Below are 19,881 nucleotides of genomic sequence, written 5' to 3'. Positions count from 1 at the left end.
GTAGCGAAACAAACTCAAACGCGAGTTTGATGACTACTGCGGTTACTAAACAAAGCTTCGCACTGAATTATTGGCATAAAATGCAGTTGTACACTAGCATTAGCTCTGTGGCAAGGCAATTTCTACACTACTGCTGCTCGAGGTCTTTCAAATTTCGTTCGTAATTCACCAACAATTATATAATAACTGCAAGTATAGAAAAAAAAGGAAGTTTAAAGGTGGCGGACAAGATTTATTCAGTATTATCACATTACGATATCGCGGCGGGGATCTGATTCATTTTGCGTTTGTTCCATGAAAGCATATCGTGGTAACCCATACGGTATCCAAGGATGATAGCATTTTGAAAACTACGCGCCTCCTGAACGAGATCCCCTCTGTTCGCAAATTGCTAGGTAGAAAATTCAGGCGGATTTCTACGAGATGATGGCTTCTAGATTCCGCCTACTGATAGGCTCCGAGAGTTCCGTCTCATTCTTTTTTAAATCTTTTGATGGGAGGTTGAAGCATTCCTCAGGGGTCTGTTAGGGATGCTTGGAACCGTCGCCGTAAAGGTATGGCTAAATGGCACCTCATTTTATGGGACTGATAAGAACTACAATTTTTCGTGCGTTTTGATATGCGATGAAGATTCATCACAACGCGTCAACCCTAGTGAAACGCCAAACTTCAATGCTCAATACATAGAGGTGTGGCAATGAAGACATAATTTGATTTCATTCGGTTATTTATATTTCCTTAAATTTGCTAAATATTTCACTCCATCTGACTTTTCTTTCACATTTGTTCCCAGGCAATACACACGCAATTATAAGAGAGACCTCGTACCAACTGAACACCTGACACATGCTGTCGACACTGCAATTTAAAAATTGCCTCTGCCGTATTCGAAGCGCTTGTAAGTCAGTTGGAGCTCATTGCACCTCCACATTGTTTAAACGCTATTACATTTCTTGATTCATCCGTGGTGTGGACAGACCCTGTAGTCAATAAATACGTCCGCGCGCTGCAGCTTTGAAAACAAAATCGTGATTCCTGTAATCCAGCCGCCAACCTTCCGCTCCTTCGTCGAGAGCACAAAGGACTACATCACGACGACCGCCGCAGGCCACGTTTCTAATTCGTCTTGTCAATCGAAATAATGCCGGCATTCGCGGAGGCGAAGATAGCAGTGACAGAGGTTTCTGGTGGGTAACGAACGCATTTACTAATATGCTCATCCTAAATTGAAAACAAAACAAAGGAAATGAATCTCGCATTACACAGGCATGTTGCGCCATCCAGCGAGGCTGACACAAAATGACAGAACACAACAGTCTGGTGAGGGAGGGTGCAGCAAATTAACATCCAGCCTTAAATTACGGCGGGGGCTAGCCTGCCACCAAATTTTTGTATATAGTAGGCCGTCATTGCACCCGCCACCGCTTCGATGGTGGACGAAGGCTGTTTCTCTCCCCTCTTCCTTTCTTCCTTCTCTATTTTCTCTTATGTCTGCACGAGACAGTGGAGGTGGCTCAGCTACAGAGCCAGTAGCAGGCCCGTGCATTTTCTTTTCCTTTTTTCTAAAGCCACAACAAGTATATTCTAGGCACTATAATTTAGTTAAAGCGAAAAACATGTCGTGTCAGAAACGGCAAATGCGTACAAAAAATCACAGTGGCTTAGCTGTAGTTAAGCCTAGGAGATTGCGAAAGCGAGAGGCGAAGTGGGATGAATTTGAAGACGACACCACCTGTTAGGGTGCCTCGATGTGAGACGGGGGTGAAGGGTGGCTGATCCTGGCCCTATGAGGCTGGGACGGTAGATCAATGCCGCTTGCGGCGGGGGCTAGCCAGCCACCAAATTTTTATCTGTTGTAGGCCGTCATTGCACTCGCCACCGCTTAGGTGGTGGACTACGGCTGTTACGGCTCGCGGCTTTTTCTTCCTCTTCTTTTTCTTTCTTCTCTACTTTCTCTCTTCTATCTTACATCAGAAAGCTAATGAAACATGTCATCCTTAACCGACTGCAAAATTACGCGGAAGACCGCGACTTACTCCCTCCAACAATGATTGGCTTTAGGGCAAACTTGTCCACGCAGGACGTGATGCTACAGTTTAAGAAGAATATGCTGGACCCTCCATGCGGAACTGGGACGAAGGCGGTCTTCGGGCTAAACCTGAGCAAAACCTTCGACAACGTCTCGCATGAGGCAATCCTCACGAATCTCTCTAAATTGGACCCTGGTGAACGGATATTTAATTATGTCCGATCATTCCTATCCGAGCGGACAGCAGAGCTCACTCTAGGTAGCCTTAAATCAGATCCCATTCCTCTAGGAAGCCGGGGCACACCACAAGGCTCAGTGCTCTCGCCTTTTCTATTTAATCTTGCTCTCATTACACTTCCTCCTAAGCTCGCTGCCCTGCTGGGGCTGCAGCACACTTTATACGCGGACGACATCACCCTGTGGGTAACCGCGGGGAATGACGGCCAAATAGAGGATACGCTACAGCAGGTAGTCGACATAATTGAAACCTACGCGTCGGGAGCGGGCATTGAATGCTCGCACACGAAATCGGAACTGCTGGTTTTCAGGGCCAAGCCGCGCGGAAGAAATGCAAACCAGGCCCCCCCCCCCCCCCCGATCGCCCTGAACGTATGTGTGAGGCCAACCTTTCAGGGAGGTTCAAACCATGCGCATACTGGGTATGTACATACAGCACAATCGCAAAAACACCGAAACAATCAACAGACTCACTGCCACGGTGAATCAGACTGTACGACTTATGAGGCGAATCGGCAACAAAAGAAAAGGAATGAAAGAAAAAGATCTCTGTCGATTAGTCCAGGCTTTCGTACTGAGAAAAATTGTCTACTCCCTGCCGTACCTGCAACTGCAATTCGCGGAGAGAATGAAGGCCGAGAGCCTAATCCGACAGGCCTACAAGGCTGCCCTTGGGCTTCCGCACAGCACGTCTACGGAAAGGTTGCTGGCCCTTGGGGTTCACAACACGCTATCGGAGCTGTGCGAGGCACACCTTGTTTCCCAGCTTGGACGACTAACTCGCACGAACGCGGGAAGGTCCAAAGTGTACAGACTACACATGTGCGAACAACTTCCAGAGAAGGACGCGAAAACACAGTTACCTACACACATTAGGACAGGTCTATTCATTAAATCCTTGCCCAAGGATATGCACCCCGCGCCCACGAAGGCCGACGCATGGTGAGGGCTCGTGCCCTGCATAACAAGTACGGCCGACACGTCAATGCAGCGTACGTGGACGCGGCGAAATATCGGCACACCCAGAGACAAGCGTTAGCACTGGCTACTGTGAATGGGAACGGTTCCCCGTTGGCAGCCGCATCAATCGCAACCACCTCCTCCGAGGCGGCTGAGGAAGCGGTCATAGTCTTAGCCATTGCAAACACGTCCGCCGATATTATATGCAGTGATTCTAAAACAGCCATTCTCAATTTCGCGCGGGGCCGCATCACGTCTACCTCCCTCCGCATCCTCCAAAGCACCCCTGCTCCGGTTCGGGAAATTGAACTCATCTGGGTCCCGGCCCACTCGTCTAATCCGGGGAACGAGGCGGCTCACGCGCAAGCCTGAGGTTTCGTCGACCGGGCAGTGAGCGCTCCCTCCGACCCGAATTTCACGAGGGACGGGTTAATTTCTTTTCATGACATTACCCATCACTTCAGGCGGCTGGAAGGCGCACATATGCCCCCCCCCCAAATCTTTAACAAAGGTGCAGGAAGTTACCTGGCGCCGACTACAAACGCTCTCTCCTAAATCCGGTGGTGCTTGCCCAGATATACCCAGGCCAGTACAACCCAAACTGCAGTAAATGCGGCGAAAGAGCAACATACGATCACATTCTCTGGAACTGCGCAAATGATCCACCTGCGGTGGAATTAATACAGCTTCCTTTTCCCGAGCAGTGGAAGCCGTGCTGGTCAGCTCGAACCCGAAGATTCGACTACGGGCTAATAAGGTCGCCGGCAGCCATGGACTAGCGGCCATCTAGTACGTCTCTCCTTAGACCTGCTTGAGCGACGAAATAAATGTTTGGCAATCCAATCCTAATTCTCTCCGCTCCGCACGAGGCAACGGAGGTGGCTTAGCTACAGAGCTAGTAGCAGGCCCGCGTATTTTCTTTTCCCTCTTCCTACAGCCACAACAACAATTCGATGCGTGCGCCCTCGCGCCCTCGAAGGGTGGAGACAACTCCATCATATTTTGGCCCAACCTTCTCATAGCGCTTCCGGAGCGTTCCTGTTATCGACAATCCCAATGCTGAACGCGCGCGCCAAGGACCGCCACGCGACAGGAGCGACGGCGTACCATCTAAATACACTCTTCTCGGAGAAAATGTTAGATACTGCGCCTTTCCTCCAGAAGTCTCATCTTGTCTAGTGTTCCTGCCATCTGCAATCCCAACGCGCGCCAAGGAACCCCATACGACAAGCGTTCCTGTTATCTGCAATCCCAATGCTGAACGCGCGCGCCAAGGACCGCCACGCGACAGGAGCGACGGCGTACCATCTAAATACACTCTTCTCGGAGAAAATGTGAGATACTGCGCCTTTCCTCCGGAAGTCTCATCTTGTCTAGTGTTCCTGCCATCTGCAATCCCAACGCGCGCCAAGGAACCCCATACGACAAGCGTTCCTGTTATCTGCAATCCCAATGCTGAACGCGCGCGCCAAGGACCGCCACGCGACAGGAGCGACGGCGTACCATCTAAATACACTCTTCTCGGAGAAAATGTGAGATACTGCGCCTTTCCTCCAGAAGTCTCATCTTGTCTAGTGTTCCTGCCATCTGCAATCCCAACGCGCGCCAAGGAACCCCATACGACAAGCGTTCCTGTTATCTGCAATCCCAATGCTGAACGCGCGCGCCAGGGACCGCCACGTGACAGGAGCGACGGCGTACCATCTAAATACACTCTTCTCGGAGAAAATGTGAGATACTGCGCCTTTCCTCCAGAAGTCTCATCTTGTCTAGTGTTCCTGCCATCTGCAATCCCAACGCGCGCCAAGGAACCCCATACGACAAGCGTTCCTGTTATCTGCAATCCCAATGCTGAACGCGCGCGCCAAGGACCGCCACGCGACAGGAGCGACGACGTACCATCTAAATACACTCTTCTCGGAGAAAATGTGAGATACTGCGCCTTTCCTCCAGAAGTCTCATCTTGTCTAGTGTTCCTGCCATCTGCAATCCCAACGCGCGCCAAGGAACCCCATACGACAAGCGTTCCTGTTATCTGCAATCCCAATGCTGAACGCGCGCGCCAAGGACCGCCACGCGACAAGAGCGACGGCGTACCATCTAAATACACTCTTCTCGGAGAAAATGTGAGATACTGCGCCTTTCCTCCAGAAGTCTCATCTTGGCTAGTGTTCCTGCCATCTGCAATCCCAACGCGCGCCAAGGAACCCCATACGACAAGCGTTCCTGTTATCTGCAATCCCAATGCTGAACGCGCGCGCCAAGGACCGCCACGCGACAGGAGCGACGGCGTACCATCTAAATACACTCTTCTCGGAGAAAATGTAAGATACTGCGCCTTTCCTCCAGAAGTCTCATCTTGTCTAGTGTTCCTGCCATCTGCAATCCCAACGCGCGCCAAGGAACCCCATACGACAGCTTGCGTGGGCTCAAATATGGAGGCGTAGAGGCGGCACTGACCCTTTCAAAGAATGTCCCCACCCTCCGGAGCAGCGGCGGAGGGCGCGCGTATCGAGGCGCCTACCACCTGTTAGACCACGGCGCACCGAGTGGCAGAAGCGCGAAACGCCCGGCGTGGCTACGAGCCACGCTACGCTGAAGAGCCGACTTGGTACCCCAGCTTTCACGCTGGTATGGCGTCAGTAGTCACGTGGTCTAAAGCGTAACTATCGGACCACGCTATGCTGAAGGCTCGAAACCTGGCGCACTATTGCTTTCGCAATAAAACGGACAAGCAGCGACATAATGGGCAGTAGTAAGAGAAATGTTCCCGGTTTACACCACCGAAACAGGCTTGAAATTATTTTCGTCATGCGGAGTATTCCTGGACAGCAGCCAATCTTTTTTTTTATAACTTGCACCAAAGCAGTGCAAGGCACTTGAGCTGACACATATATTTGTAGCCTGTATTAATTCGCATGGAAGCTCTCAGACTTATCAAAGTCTGATTTTAATTTCCTCCTAAAAGACAGCCTTGAATATAAGTGCAAGCATCTCAAGTGCTCAAGTGTCCTGATCTACGGGGTGGGAATTGGGGGGGGGGGGGGGGGGGGGGGGGAGGATTTACGTCGCTTGGGCGTTGCTCTCGGTTCTACACGCCACGCGGCTAGCTCGGGCCAACTCAGTAGGCGTGACGAAGTACGCACTGGCGGTTAAGCAGCGGGCCAAGCTGTATATAGGGATCCCCCAATACGATAGCTTCCTTGGCATTTCGCATCGAAAGCAACACCAGCAATTCCGTCGACTAGCACCGCCATCAATCAGCTATCTCAGTCTAGCTGCCGCGCCGCCGCCGATATGGCCTGTGGAGATGAGCGGGGAAGAGGAAGGACGGGCAGTCCATCGGCTTCAGGCAGTACCTCTCCCCCAGCCCTCTACACATTCGCCCCGCGGGAAGGATCAAGAGGAGGCAAAAAGGCTGATGTCCATGGACTAAACTTACCGTGAGGAGTTCGCCCGTTTCCACCGGGCTCAGATATTGTCACATAAAGTCAAGACGTTTTGGATGGTAAGGCATACTTTGTTTCTCTATGGGTAAAATGGATAAAGCGAGCACAGGGCGGGGCTGATCGGGGAGCTATGGGGAGAACTTCAGTCTGTTTTTGGTATAGACTGATTTCTCGCTTGAGGCAATGCTATATTTATACTAGTTTTCCGGTGGCCAATAGCAATATTCTTATTTGTACATTTTAGTGATATTCACACAAGGCCTACGCAATCGAATTTTTCTTGTGCCACACTCAAATTCTAGCAATCAGATACAGCACATTACGCTATTTCCTGCACTCCCACTTTCTACAGTCGCTATCATTAGCATATGCCGTTGTAATTTTATTCAATTCTGCTACGTGATTTGGGACGCCAAGTGAACAGCACATTTCAAAGTATTAAGAGTTTCTTCTAAAAAGAGGTGCTGAATTGTTTGACTAGTGGTTGCAGGATGATGGTTTTCATACAAACTACTCCCTTGCAAATCTCACTCACATCTCGGCGAAATGTTAGAAAAAAAAGCATAGCTATGTTTACTGCTCAGGCGACATGCGATGTGTACAAGGTGGAATGAGGAAGGTTTCAGCAAAGTTAAATATGCATTTAGATGAAAACCACCTTTTTAAATTCAGGGACGATCAATTCGATAGATGCAAATAATTTCAACGCTCTGCCACGCCTGCCCTCATCAAAAGAAAATAAGAGATTTCACTCATCAGCTAGATACATATCGACCATGACAGGAGGCAGGTGGCACAAGTTCCAACTGCAGTAGGTGAAGATCCACCTGTCGGGCCCCAGGAGGCAAAACTACGACGCTTCTTACATCGGGGTGGTGCACCTCGCATTGGTAACGTAATTGATCCACACAAAAAATTTGAACAGGAGAGTTCTTGCAGTCGTCATCATAATGTTTTATGAAAGGTTTGCAATAAATCTACACGTGCTAGAACAACCATCAAAATTATTGCTCCGTTTCGTGTATGTAACCGCACTATGATTTATTTTTGAGAAATCGAAGATCAAAACTTCAACCTTCAAAATGGCTTCATCGGGTCAATACCGCAATTTTTTTAAAGCAGAAAAGGTGTTACTAAACCATTTGGGCTTCGTACTAACTCATTCAAGTTTCAGGAATCTATAGGACGGCTGCAATAATTCCAGATTTTAAAATTATTATTAACGATGGCAGAACCTTTGTTTAGAGCACCACAATTATGCCAAAACTTCTTCATATTTCATAAAACAGTCTCCTTCAATGTCATTGAGACCTTGCTAACATGTTACTAAAACCTAACACATTACTCTGGAACACATCTGCATGCTTATGAGCCACATCTAAATTTGTGCTATCGTGCTATAAATTTCCTCGTTATAATGCGGTTATCAGTGGCCCAGCACAAGGACATAAAGCCTCGCTAGTAAATGCTAAACAAAGGCTATGAGTGGCCGAAAAATATCGCATGAATATAAAAGTAACCGTGTTTTCATATTTTCTAAATTCTCTGCGCACGCGCACAAATGCGCGCACAGACGAAACGATGAAAAATAAAATCGGTTGCAGCCACCGATCCGCAAAAGAAAAAACGCGCGGTGTTAAGCTGGCGCTGGTGGCGCTGCTGCTGCTGGGTTGCCGGCAGCCGGTTCGCCATCTGGGGCTGCTGCACCATCAGGTGGCGCTGCTGCGTCGCCAGCTCCTGGTACAGCACCCTCAGCCGGAACCGCTCCGGATTCACCTGCGCCTACTGCTCCAGGCTCGCCTGCTGCAGCAACCCCTTCTCCACCCTCTGGAACGGCGACCTGCGGAGAATGCACACTGTGAATGTGGAGCAGTGCCTATATAAACCAGGGCATTAGGGGAAAAGAAGTTCGGCGTTCGATTGGCAGTGTTTACGATGCAATTCATTTTCAATGATGCCTTCTATTGGGTTGAATTGCGCAGACATTGTCCACTGGTAGCAGCGTGTGGAAAATGTGCTCAAAGAAGCCACATGCAAGCCGAAATAAATTCGACACAAGCCAACGATAGGCCGGGGTGGCGCAGTGGTTACGGCGCTCGACTACTGTTCCCAAGGACGCGGGATCGAATCCCGGCCTCGGCGGCCGCTTTTCTATGGAGGCGAAAAGCAAAGTGCCCGTGTGCTGTGCGATGTCAGTGCACGTTAAAGAACCCCAGGTGGTCGAAATTTCCGAAGTCCTCCACTACGGCGTCTCTCATACCCTTAGTTGCTTTGGGACGTTAAACCCCACAAACCAACCAAACCAACCAACCAATATCATGACCTCTTATAGAGGCATTCCTTGCCTTTCCCGCTCAGGTTTTGTATGTAGCCAATCGCACTATGTGCGTGTTTTCCCCTCTCTTACCCTACCAGCAGACACTATGAGGTCGGCGCAATTACTGTTACGTGGGGCGACATAAAGTGCGCCTGTGTGCTCTCTAGGCCACACAAGACTCATTTATTATGGGCGCATTAAAGATGCACTCAAAACGAACAGACCAAAGAAGATATTGCATATTCGATGGTTGCTCTCCTGAGAAGATGGTTGCTTTCCTGAGAAAATCGCCAGTGAATATCCAAAGGCCTTTACATTAAAAAGTTCCCCTTTCAAAGCTCGGCAGCAAAAAAAGCCTGCAGTGACGTCATTTTCTGACGTCGTTGCAATCCGACCAATGAGTGAAGCAACAGGAACACTGCAGTCACCTGTAGCGCCAGCAGGCGGTGGCTTCTCCAGCTTCGTTTATTGTTACTGGAACTCGCTATGGCTTTCACAGACGCCCTCCGCTGCATCGCATGCACCTCTGCTTCATTGTAGAGTGCGTGCGTGTGGAGAATAGGATCCGTGGATGCCAGAAACTATACACCTTCAGCAGCAGACTGCAGTAACCTTGCTGATCGTACTCCCCCACTAATGCATTCGATGGCGCTTATGTGTGGACTTTGGTGTAATAAATAATAATAATAAATTGGTTCACAGGAAGGGAAAGGCGCAGTAACTGTCACACTTGCTCTGTGGACACCCGAACCGCGCCGTAAGGGAAGGGAGGAAGGTGGGAATGAAAGTGGAAAGAGAGAAAGAGGAGCCGTAGTGGAGGGCTACGGAGTAATTTCGACCACCTGATGATCTTTAACGTGCGCTGACATCGCACAGCACACGACGCCTCTTCGTTTCGCCTCCATCGAAACGCAGCCGCCGCGGTCAGGTTCGAACCCGGGTACTCCGGCACAGTAGTCGGGCGTCTTACCACTGCACCACCCCGGCGGGGCGACTTTGGTGCGCTGTGTGCTGCCATGAAACGGGCTCGGAAATATCTAGTAATTTGTAAAATCACGCTAGCAACAGTCATGGTTACCGGATTTCATTCAAAACCGCTTCTGAGTAAACATAGACGTGCATTTGTTATCTAGCACCACAATGTGCTATCTGTTACCTGTTTCTTGACCGACTGTACAGCACGTATATGAAGAGAGGCAGCGCTTGCGACTGACTCTGCTCTAGCCGTCACAATTTCTGCATTGGGGAATTGTCTCGTGTGGCTTCGAAGTGGAAAGAAATGAAGGTACGTACCGCTGAAATCTTTCGGCGATAGCCGTCTACAAGCATTGAAAGCATACTCAACCAACTTACAGCAGTTGATACACTACGTCTCTAGAGGGAAATCATGCGCTGAATACGTACCTAATGCGTCACGTACTGCGCCTGTATGACTAACTGCGCTGGAAGCCCCGCCGGGGTGGTGCAGTGGTAAGACACCTGACTACTGTGCCGTAGTACCCGGGTTCGAACCCGACCTCGGCGGCTGCGTTTCGATGGAGGCGAAACGAAGTGGCGTCCGTGTGCTGTGCGATGTCAGCGCAGAGTAAAATATTATATGAGAAACGCCTGAGGAAATTGGACAGTAACAGATGGGCAGTTAATGTATTTAAATACCTGTACTTAAAGAGCGTTGACTCACAATGGAGGAAAAAACTAGGAAACTATCTAGTAAGTATGCTAGTCACAAGGACGGAGAAATAAAGAGCATTAAGCAACGGGTGAAAAACACCGAAGGTAAAAATTTGATAAATTCGATGGAAAAGAAACCGAGTGTGGAATTATACCGAAAGTGGAAAATGCAGATCAGGAAGCGCCCCGCCGGGGTGGTGCAGTGGTAAGACACCCGACTACTGTGCCGGAGTTCCCGGGATCGAATCCCGGCCTCGGCGGCTGCGTTTCGATGGAGGCGAAACGAAGTGGCGTCCGTGTGCTGTGCGATGTCAGCGCACGTTAAAGATCCCCAGGTGGTCGAAATTACTCCGTAGCCCTCCACTACGGCTCCTCTTTCTCTTTCCAGTTTCATTCCCACCTTCCTCCCTTCCCTTACGGCGCGGTTCGGGTGTCCACAGAGCAAGTGTGACAGTTACTGCGCCTTTCCCTTCCTGTGAACCAATTTAACTTAACTTTTATTTTTTATCAGGAAGCCCCGCCGGGGTGGCGCAGTGGTAAGACGCCCGACTACTGTGCCGGAGTTCGCGGGTTCGAACCCGACCTCGGCGGCTGCGTTTCGATGGAGGCGAAACGAAGAGGCGTCTGTGTGCTGTGCGATGTCAGCGCACGTTAAAGATCCCCAGGTGGTCGAAATTACTCCGTAGCCCTCCACTACTGCTCCTCTTTCTCTTTCCACTTTCACTCCCACCCTCCTCCCTTCCCTTACGGCGCGGTGGCGGTGTCCACAGAAAACAAGTGAGACAGTTACCGCGCCTTTCCCTTCCTATAAATAAATCACTGCGCTGGAAAGTTGCGATACGCGAAACTAGAGTCAATTCTGCATGGTCGGGTACGTGTGAGGTAATTTTCCACTGCGGAAAAGAGGAAAGAGCAGGCTCAAGCATCGCACTTCGCAGTCATACATGCGTGTCCCAGCATGTGAGCCTGGCTATGCGTCTTCTATGCTGCTCTAAGAATGAACACTGATGCACGAAACAAACACACGGCAAATACAAAAACATTCGAATGGCATACGCGCGGCAGAGAGCAGACGCATACCAGTGAGAGAAGTCGGCAGTGTATCCGCCTTCACAGGGCCAAGAACACTTTGCACATAAAGGACCCGGTTATAATACAATGTTTAAATATCTCGGTTCTGTCAAAATAGCATCAGCTGTAAAAGTTGTTCAGGAGTAACATTCACGCCAATATTACATTTTTTATCACATTACGGCCCGGGCTACTAGTGGGCTACTAGTATTTAATGTGATGGAGACCAATACCCATGTTTCGATTTTTCCAAGCAATTAAACTTTGAAATTTCTAAATGTCGCTTTTATCGACTCAAATTCCACATAGCGCGTGAATATTGTATTGAAAAACGCGCCTCCGATATTAGACCGGGATGCGCAATGCCACGTTCTGCAACTGTACAACTCATTCACTTACGATTTCGCCTGGTCCACCGGCTAACCCCCCTTTAGCGGCAGCATCTTTGGCCGCCGCGTCGTCCATTTCCCTCTTGAGGCCGGGTAGCCACGCTGCTCCGGCCAGCAGGGAGAAGACGCCGGATGCGATGAACACCATCGAGTAGGCGTCGGGGAACACCACTGCGGATGTATACAGATGGACGGACGGAGACTTGGGGAGCTCTTAGTTGCATGGCACACGTTATCAAGTGCAAGGAGAGACACTCAAATATCTTAGATTCAACCTAAAACAAAAAGTGATTAAAGTAATGTTCTTATTATCTTCAGAAATAGAAAGTTAGTAAAAGGACTGAACGCTCGACCAGGCCGTGCATCGTTGCACGGTGCGCAGTGTATTCCACAAATGATGCACATACACAATTTTGATCGCACGAAGAAAAATAACTCAGTGCTTCAAACCGTGACTAAAACAGGTCACAACGCAAAAAATGAATATCTTTTAACCGCCGGCACCATAATGAAGGGTACTGCAAGCACATCAAGCTATCTGTGCGTAAAAGAAGGCATCACATTTGCACCACAAATCGTTGCGTTCACAAAACGATCCCAGGCAATAGCTATTTCATTAACTAGGTGACATTTTAATATTTACATATCTGCTTTTATTTTAACTGCGAAAATAGAAATCAGGTCTACACAGGTAGGTTATACATCAATGTGAACCATGAGCTAAGTGAGTAGACAATATTTATGTAAACTCACCATGACCAACTTCCATTCTTAAATAGTTTGTGCAGCATACGCACTGCGAAACTGACGGTCGTCACCATGAAATGTGATTTATTTTTGAATTTCCTTGAAAATCAGTGTCCATAAAAGTATACGAGCTGAACTATGTGCATCTAACAGCTTGTTGAATGGCCTTCCAACAATTTACACTCATAAAATACTTCGCCATTTTATGACTGAACAGTTTTATGCATCAAATACAAAACGTCGTTTAAGTGTGACTCTATGGGGGAAATGAACATGAGTTTGGAGGTCGTAACGCCCGCAGCAACGGCGTTTGAAAAATATGCAGTGCATGAAAGGCAACTCAGAGAGCTTTCAGATGCGTAGTTTTGACGTCGTATATTCCTCTCATTTTCGAGTGAGAAAATTTAACGGGAAATGAGGTTTCATAACCACCACCTTGAGTTTCACTGTGTATATGACCGACAGCACATTAAGACTAAAAATAAAATTTATTTAGAAACTTAGGTGATTAACCTTGCATTTAATAAACCTTATTTCTCACATAATTTAATTTTTCCTAAGACAACCGACGTGCAGTTACCGCACCAAAGTATCTCATAATGTTTGAAGTACAAATCTACCACACAAGTATTATTCGATATAGTGTGTCACGAAAAGTACATGATTAGGTTTGTGTACAGCGTACCAGCAGTGTTCAGCGAAGTAAAAACAGTGAAAATTTCACTCAGCCATTGAGTTTCAAAGGTGTTAATAGACATCCAACACAAAGACATAGATATACGAACGGCTAAACACTGCAAATGTTTGGTGAAGTAGATGCTTTGATATTTCATTTCATTCTAAAGAAGCCAAGACAGGAATGCGCTAAACTTCCGCCAAATAACAGCCAACAGCGCCTTCATTCTAAAACCTCCGGCGTGTCCGCTGCACAAAATATCCTACGCCACTTGATACTCACTAACTATCACTGGTCCGAGGAGGCAAGCAATACCCGAAGCCGAGCGGCACACGGTCAAGTGCCGCTCAAAGGTTTCCGCCTCGACAAAGCGCCGTAGCACCGGCTCAGCCAGCATGTCGAGAGAGCTGCTGAGCCAGCCCAGCGCGAAGCTCACAGGCCCCAGCAGGAAGACCTCCTTGGCCAGCGCCATGAGGAACTGCACGCCGCCCATCAAAAAAGCCTGCACCGCCATCACCTGCGGCAGGAAAAAGGTGGACAGGATATGAAGCGAAGCAGTCTTATAAACAGCCTCTTCCTTTACTAAGCTGGATCTCATGAGTGGAAAGAATTATACTTTTAAAGTATAAAATATATATTATAGAATTATATAAAAATCAGACAGCTGTTGTAAATAAAAAGAAAAAACACAGAATGCTGCAATCCTCCTCCGCCTCTCTCAAAGACCGATAGCTGATCCCATGTATTCAAATAACAGGCATTTTCTTCTCCTAACTGCAAACGTAGCTAAAGTTCACCGCCTTTTCCTGCACAAAGCAAGGCGCCCGTGTTCTCTGCGATGACAGTGCGGACTAAAGAACCCTAGGTGGTTTTCCGGAGTCCTTCACTACGTCGCCTTTCATAGCCCGAGTCGTTTTTGGACGTAACGTTTTGGATTAACACTGTAGACCGCCATCTTCCAGCAGAGGTTAGTTACCTTTGATGAGTAGTAAGCATGGTTAAAATTGTCCATTACTGTATCGTGCCTTTGTTACTCTTTCGTTCCTTGAACATCAAAATCCGTATTGTCTTTAAAGTTGTTTCACATATTAAAATTTAAAGGATAGCGGTTTATCGAAAGTCATTGCGTCAACGGGATCAACGGCGAAAACAGACCGTGACCAGACAGTTAAGCACAAGGCGAAAATGGCGATAGCAAAGCTGCTGGGAAGAATGGTGAACTTAGTGTTTACAATTGCCTCAGACGAGAAGAGGAAGCGCGTTGTTGTTTACGGCTTCGCAACAGCAGGCCCGCGTATGCCTTAAGACGATAGATATACGATCAGTCTAGCGTGCCCGGTGATGAAGATATAAGAGACGGCGTCAAAGTTTGCCCATTGTAATAGCAAGTCCTGTGCGTTTTTTAACACAGCAAGACCCTTGACACTCCGGGAGAAATTTCAAGGATGGTCTTGGGGTATTTGACCTACATCGCAACCTCACAAAATTATACAAATGTGCAGTATCATACGATTCTTGTTGTGGCTGGATGCCTGGTAGCAGTCGGTTTAATTTGTAAGTGCGCAAGAGATTTGACAAGGTTTCTGTGTGTTGGTTTTTATCATAAACAAGGGTGTACCCTGATGCGTTGGTTAGTAGGGGAGAATTGCACCGATTGAAACAGAAGAATAGCACGTAAAAGAAAGCATAGAAACCGGCAGACTAGTGCGATATCCGATGCTTGAAATACAGAAGGGCGAGATTGAGAGCTGCATACACATCTTATTCCCGAGAGTATGGTTAAATCGCTCGCTGAAGCCGCAGTTCAGCCCACCGGAGGCGTACCTGGTTCCCTTCATTATACAGAACTTTTTTAGCAAGGCATTTACGGTATGCAACCTTCGCTGATGTGCGGCCTACAAGTGTGACGGCATATTCAACGAAGTCAGACTTCAGCTTGGCGATTATGGAGTCAAGACCAACAAGGCGTTCGTGTAGACCCCTGTAGGCGCGTCCGGGTCCATGTTACGTAGCGTGTACGATGCCATGAGGAAGCATTGCAAGATAGCCAAGGCTTTTCAGCGTGCTGCTGTTGTTGCGACTGCAGAGAAATGCATGGGCCTGCTACTGGCTCTGTAGCTGAGCCACCTCCGCTGTCTCGTGCTGATAGAAGAGAGGCAGAGATACTCAGTGTTCGAGGAGTATATGTGCTTCACGAGTACGCCTCGCGAAGCACTGATAGAAGAGAAAATAAAGAACAAAGGAAAAGAAGAGGGAGAGAAATACGAGCGTCGCAACAGCCGTCGTTCACCACCAAAATGGCAGCGGGTGCACTGACGGCCTACAACAGATAGCATATGATGGCAGGCTAGCCCCCGCCGCAAGCGACAGTGACCTACCAGTCCCAGCCCCATATAGGGCCAGGAGCAGCCACTCCCCACACCTTCCTTTTAAGCGTGCTGCGAAATATCTAAACAACCGGATAAAATATTTGTCAAAGGTGCTGAAAGCGAAGGAAAGATTTAACTAACAGGGGAAAGTAAGAGCATACACGAAGGGAACTGCGCAGCTATTTGATGGACATAGATTTGGGAAATGCACGAATTTTGGTCGGGTTCAGACACGTTTTCTTCAGTGAACGTGAATAAAATTTTATCTGGCATGCGTGATATATTTTCAATTGAGCTTCAGTTTACAGTGTGCACTTCAGCTCCGCCAAAGAAGCCTCTCGGGGACTTGCGCATGAATACCTTGTCGGAGAATCAAGCACGAATATGGCGACAGTTAGGTCTTGAAGGCTAGCCAGAATCGAAACCTGAAGTGCAACTTGTTCGCTAACAGTCATAAGCCCGGCAGTTAACTAAATATATCCGGGCACTAACCAGGGAAGAGTTTCTGTTGCGCAGCTCCTCAAAGTTTTATTATAGCACGCGAAGTTTTATAGTCGGCAACAGTGTGCAAGTCACGCACTAACACTATATCATAAACTTCTCAGTTAGCACCCTTTAAAAACCCTTCAATCTTCACAGCTTTGACAAGTTGAGGTTTACAGTGTCTTTTTAAGATATCTTGTGAAGCTTTCGCCGACCTTCCGCAGCCGTTGAAGCAAGTCTTGTTTGGTGTCGAATTTACTCATAGCCGTGTGCCCAATGACACCTGAGGAGCCCGCCTCCAAAGCCGTCTAAGTCAGTTTTTCTCATTAAATCAAGTTAACACCGCCGATGAAATTCTAGTCCTCCCTTTGGCTCCAGAAACTCATCTATCTGTAAAGTCAAAACAAATGTTCTACATCAAGCTTGTGCGACCAGATAAACATATCCTATCGCACCAGTGTTACCGTAGTAAAATCCAAACTTGAACTTCACAATCTAGCTTAGCGCCGGAAACTAGCTCGTCTTTCTCTTTATAAGTTTTATCACAGCTTGCCACCTGACAACGTATTCATCCGTCCAGCCCATTGGACATCTCGTCATCTCCACTGCAATGCCGTCTACCCCCAGCGCACCCATACGACAACATTCCAGAAGTAATTTTTTCTCCACACTGCCCTGGATTGTAACTACCTTCCCGACCACATCGCCTCACTAACCGACATTCATCATTTCAAGACTGCGATCGAAAGACATTTTTTATTGTAACCGCAATACTACAAGCCCACCCCTCATGTGATCCCCCTTAAATGGGGCCTTTGAGGATTCTATAAATAACTAAATAAATAGCAAGGTTCCGCTTCAGAGCGAATCGAGCACAGATGACAGCCAAACTTACACTACTAGACGTGGGATGTTTTCGGGCACTGCAGGCATCTAGAGAGAGAGGCAGTAAGAATCTGCGGGACCGATGTTGTATTCCGGCCCTTCAACACTGTGTAAGAGAGCAGTTCATTAAAACGAACGCACTCGGATAATGGGTCCAGTAATGAAAACACTCCAAGGTCATCCAGCTGTGTGCCGGAGACACACAGGGATAGTATTGCCACTGAAGAGAATGCTCACCATCGTCCCTATTATTTATTTAATGGATGCCTTTTACTTAGTTTTCCTGCTTTCAGATGTTTTCGTGCGTGCCTCGCCACATCATCATCGATTCTTTTAGTATTCGTGCTCAGGCTTCATTTTCTCCTCGCCCGCTGTTCATTCAGAGCATTGAATTTCAACCGTTAAGGAGTGGTTCGATGCTCAACAGCTTTGGTCTCGACAGGGTCATTATTTATTTTTCCGAGAATCGCAGCTTCACACTTTTGTTGCTATTCCAGATAGTATACCATTATTTGACCCATGCGCTCTAGAATACTGCAAGCGGACGCAATGATATACATACACTGAAGTTTTTAATGCGAAAGCAATGTTTTGTGATCTCTATAAACCCTATAATTGTGGCTCCTATAAATGTGTTCCTGATTTGTGAAGCCGAGTAGCATCGTAAGCATGCTGTGTACTTCGGGCTGGTCAAGAGAACTGCTCAAGCCTCCTATAAGTTCTCCTTGTGGTACCTCGCGTACGCGGTAGCCATTTCCACATGCATGGCAGCTGCAACTAGAGTAAACTGAGCATGGCGTAATTCTAGAATATAGCTGGTTTATTCTGTGCTACGTCTAGATTGTTCCCCTGCTGAAATGCATGCGTGCTGGCCCATGCGTTGTTGGGACAAAAAAAAATAGAGATTGTGACGAAGCCTAGTTGTAATCACGCATGTGATGTCGCGCAGGACCGCGAGTATCGGCATGTGGCACCTGAAGTAACACACATAGTTTATCCTGGGGCCCTTTCTCCTCTTCTGACTTCTGCGCCTGACACTTCCTTAAGCGATTGCTCTCACTGCCCTGTTCCATGATTAAAGTTTAGCCTGTCACTTCCGAAAGCGATTCCGTCCTCTGCGATAGCTTTCTTGGGGATCGGAAGCCGCTCTCGTGGAAGGTCCCGCCGAGGGCGACCCCGTTATGTGATGTCAAAGCATCTTAGCAAAAAACGTGACATTTGAGGAGTAGAACATGTAAATGAAAAGCGTGGTCATTCAAGCATAAGCACCGCATTAGCTTAGTATGCGGCTACTTTTTGGATACGAGGCAACATCGCATGCCATTACCGCGAATGAAACAAAAAAAAAAAAACGTGGTGCGCGGTGGCTACTCCCGGCAACCCTTTGCGCTGGGGACCACCGCGCTAGAAGCTCTCCAAGAATAGCAATCTTGTGTCTTCACAATGTCATTATTTGAGTATTAAAGGGACCGTTCACAGTTGTACTTCTTCACCTGAGGTTATTTTGACGTAATACTTATCAAAACATACAAGAATTTCTGAAACGCCCCCGACAGCAACCAGGCCACATCGGGATGACCACCCCTACTTGTTGGATGGAACGATTACGGAAAATAGGAGCTGAAAATATAGCCGTTAAAGACAACTTCAGTGTTTTTTTCTTTTTTCATAAATTTTCGCTTTTGATTGCATTATACTCTTCGGTGTGTCTTGACTCCAACTCAAAAGTCATTTTTCAAAATTCCAAGTAAAACTTTTTTCAAAGAGCAAAAAAGCAAATATAAACCACAACTACTTTCACGGCCAGAAACGACGCTCTATTTGTCGAAGTGGTGACGTCACATGCACTATTGGAAAAACACTCTTATGGCGAAACTGAAGTAGGGAAATCATGACACAGTACCTAAAACGTTTGAGATACCCTAATACAAGCATCAAAGTATCGTGATCACGCGGGGAGGGAGCAGTAACGCAGGTATAAAATGTTTGTGACGCCATAAACACAGTTTGCCCGCAGAAATCGTCTGAAATGCGGTTACGAAAACTGCACATTTCAAAATCGCCTTCCCAAGCCGCACAAATTTGGTACAGTGCGTCAGCGCATAGATAAACGCTTAAGAAAAAATATTTACCAGACTATTCGGATGTCGAAAAACCTCCGCAGTTCCCATTTAAATACACTCATGCATTAAAAAAAATTGAGACTGGAGATGAGAGCCACTAGTGTGCTTTCTCTGTGCGGACTCTACAAGTGTTCATAAGAGCTGACATAGCCTCAGGCCTCAGACACTAAGAATTTACTCTATAGAAGAGGTCTGCATCAAAGGACACCTTACCTTACGGTGTTCTCCGGTGCTTATTAGGACTTCGTAGCCCACCCGACCAGCGAGGTCTCCAACGCCAAATGCCACGAGTGCCAGGGTAGCCGACATACCGCGCTCCCGGTCACCGTCCAAGGCGTAGTCATAGATGAGCGCGCTCGCCGTCACCGACAAAGAGGTGAGCGCGCAGTGGACCGCCAAGATTTGGCCCACAGTCGTGTCCTGAGCGGACTGAGTTAACGCGCCACAGAAAAAGGCGTCATTTAGGCTTTTTCTC

At 47.8% G+C, this 19,881-nt stretch overlaps 1 protein-coding gene across 1 annotated transcript in view; it reads right to left on the bottom strand.

Moving 5' to 3' along the window:
- Positions 1–8,457: 8,457 nt before the first annotated feature.
- LOC146181222 (uncharacterized) overlaps positions 8,458–19,881 on the bottom strand; it is a 28,593-nt gene continuing 17,169 nt past the window's right edge. The window contains exons 6-9 of the mRNA XM_084575726.1: positions 19,620–19,835; positions 13,829–14,063; positions 12,159–12,294; positions 8,458–8,515 (exon numbers count right to left, since the gene is read on the bottom strand). Of these exons, the coding sequence (XP_084431852.1) occupies positions 8,458–8,515; positions 12,159–12,294; positions 13,829–14,063; positions 19,620–19,835 (645 nt within the window). The remainder of the gene's footprint in view (positions 8,516–12,158; positions 12,295–13,828; positions 14,064–19,619; positions 19,836–19,881) is intronic.

This window comes from Amblyomma maculatum, chromosome 8 (assembly GCF_055883805.1).
Source record: "Amblyomma maculatum isolate TAMU_Amacu chromosome 8, ASM5588380v1, whole genome shotgun sequence".
Taxonomy (NCBI): domain Eukaryota; kingdom Metazoa; phylum Arthropoda; class Arachnida; order Ixodida; family Ixodidae; genus Amblyomma; species Amblyomma maculatum.
This window is presented reverse-complemented; position numbering and strand designations above follow the sequence as displayed.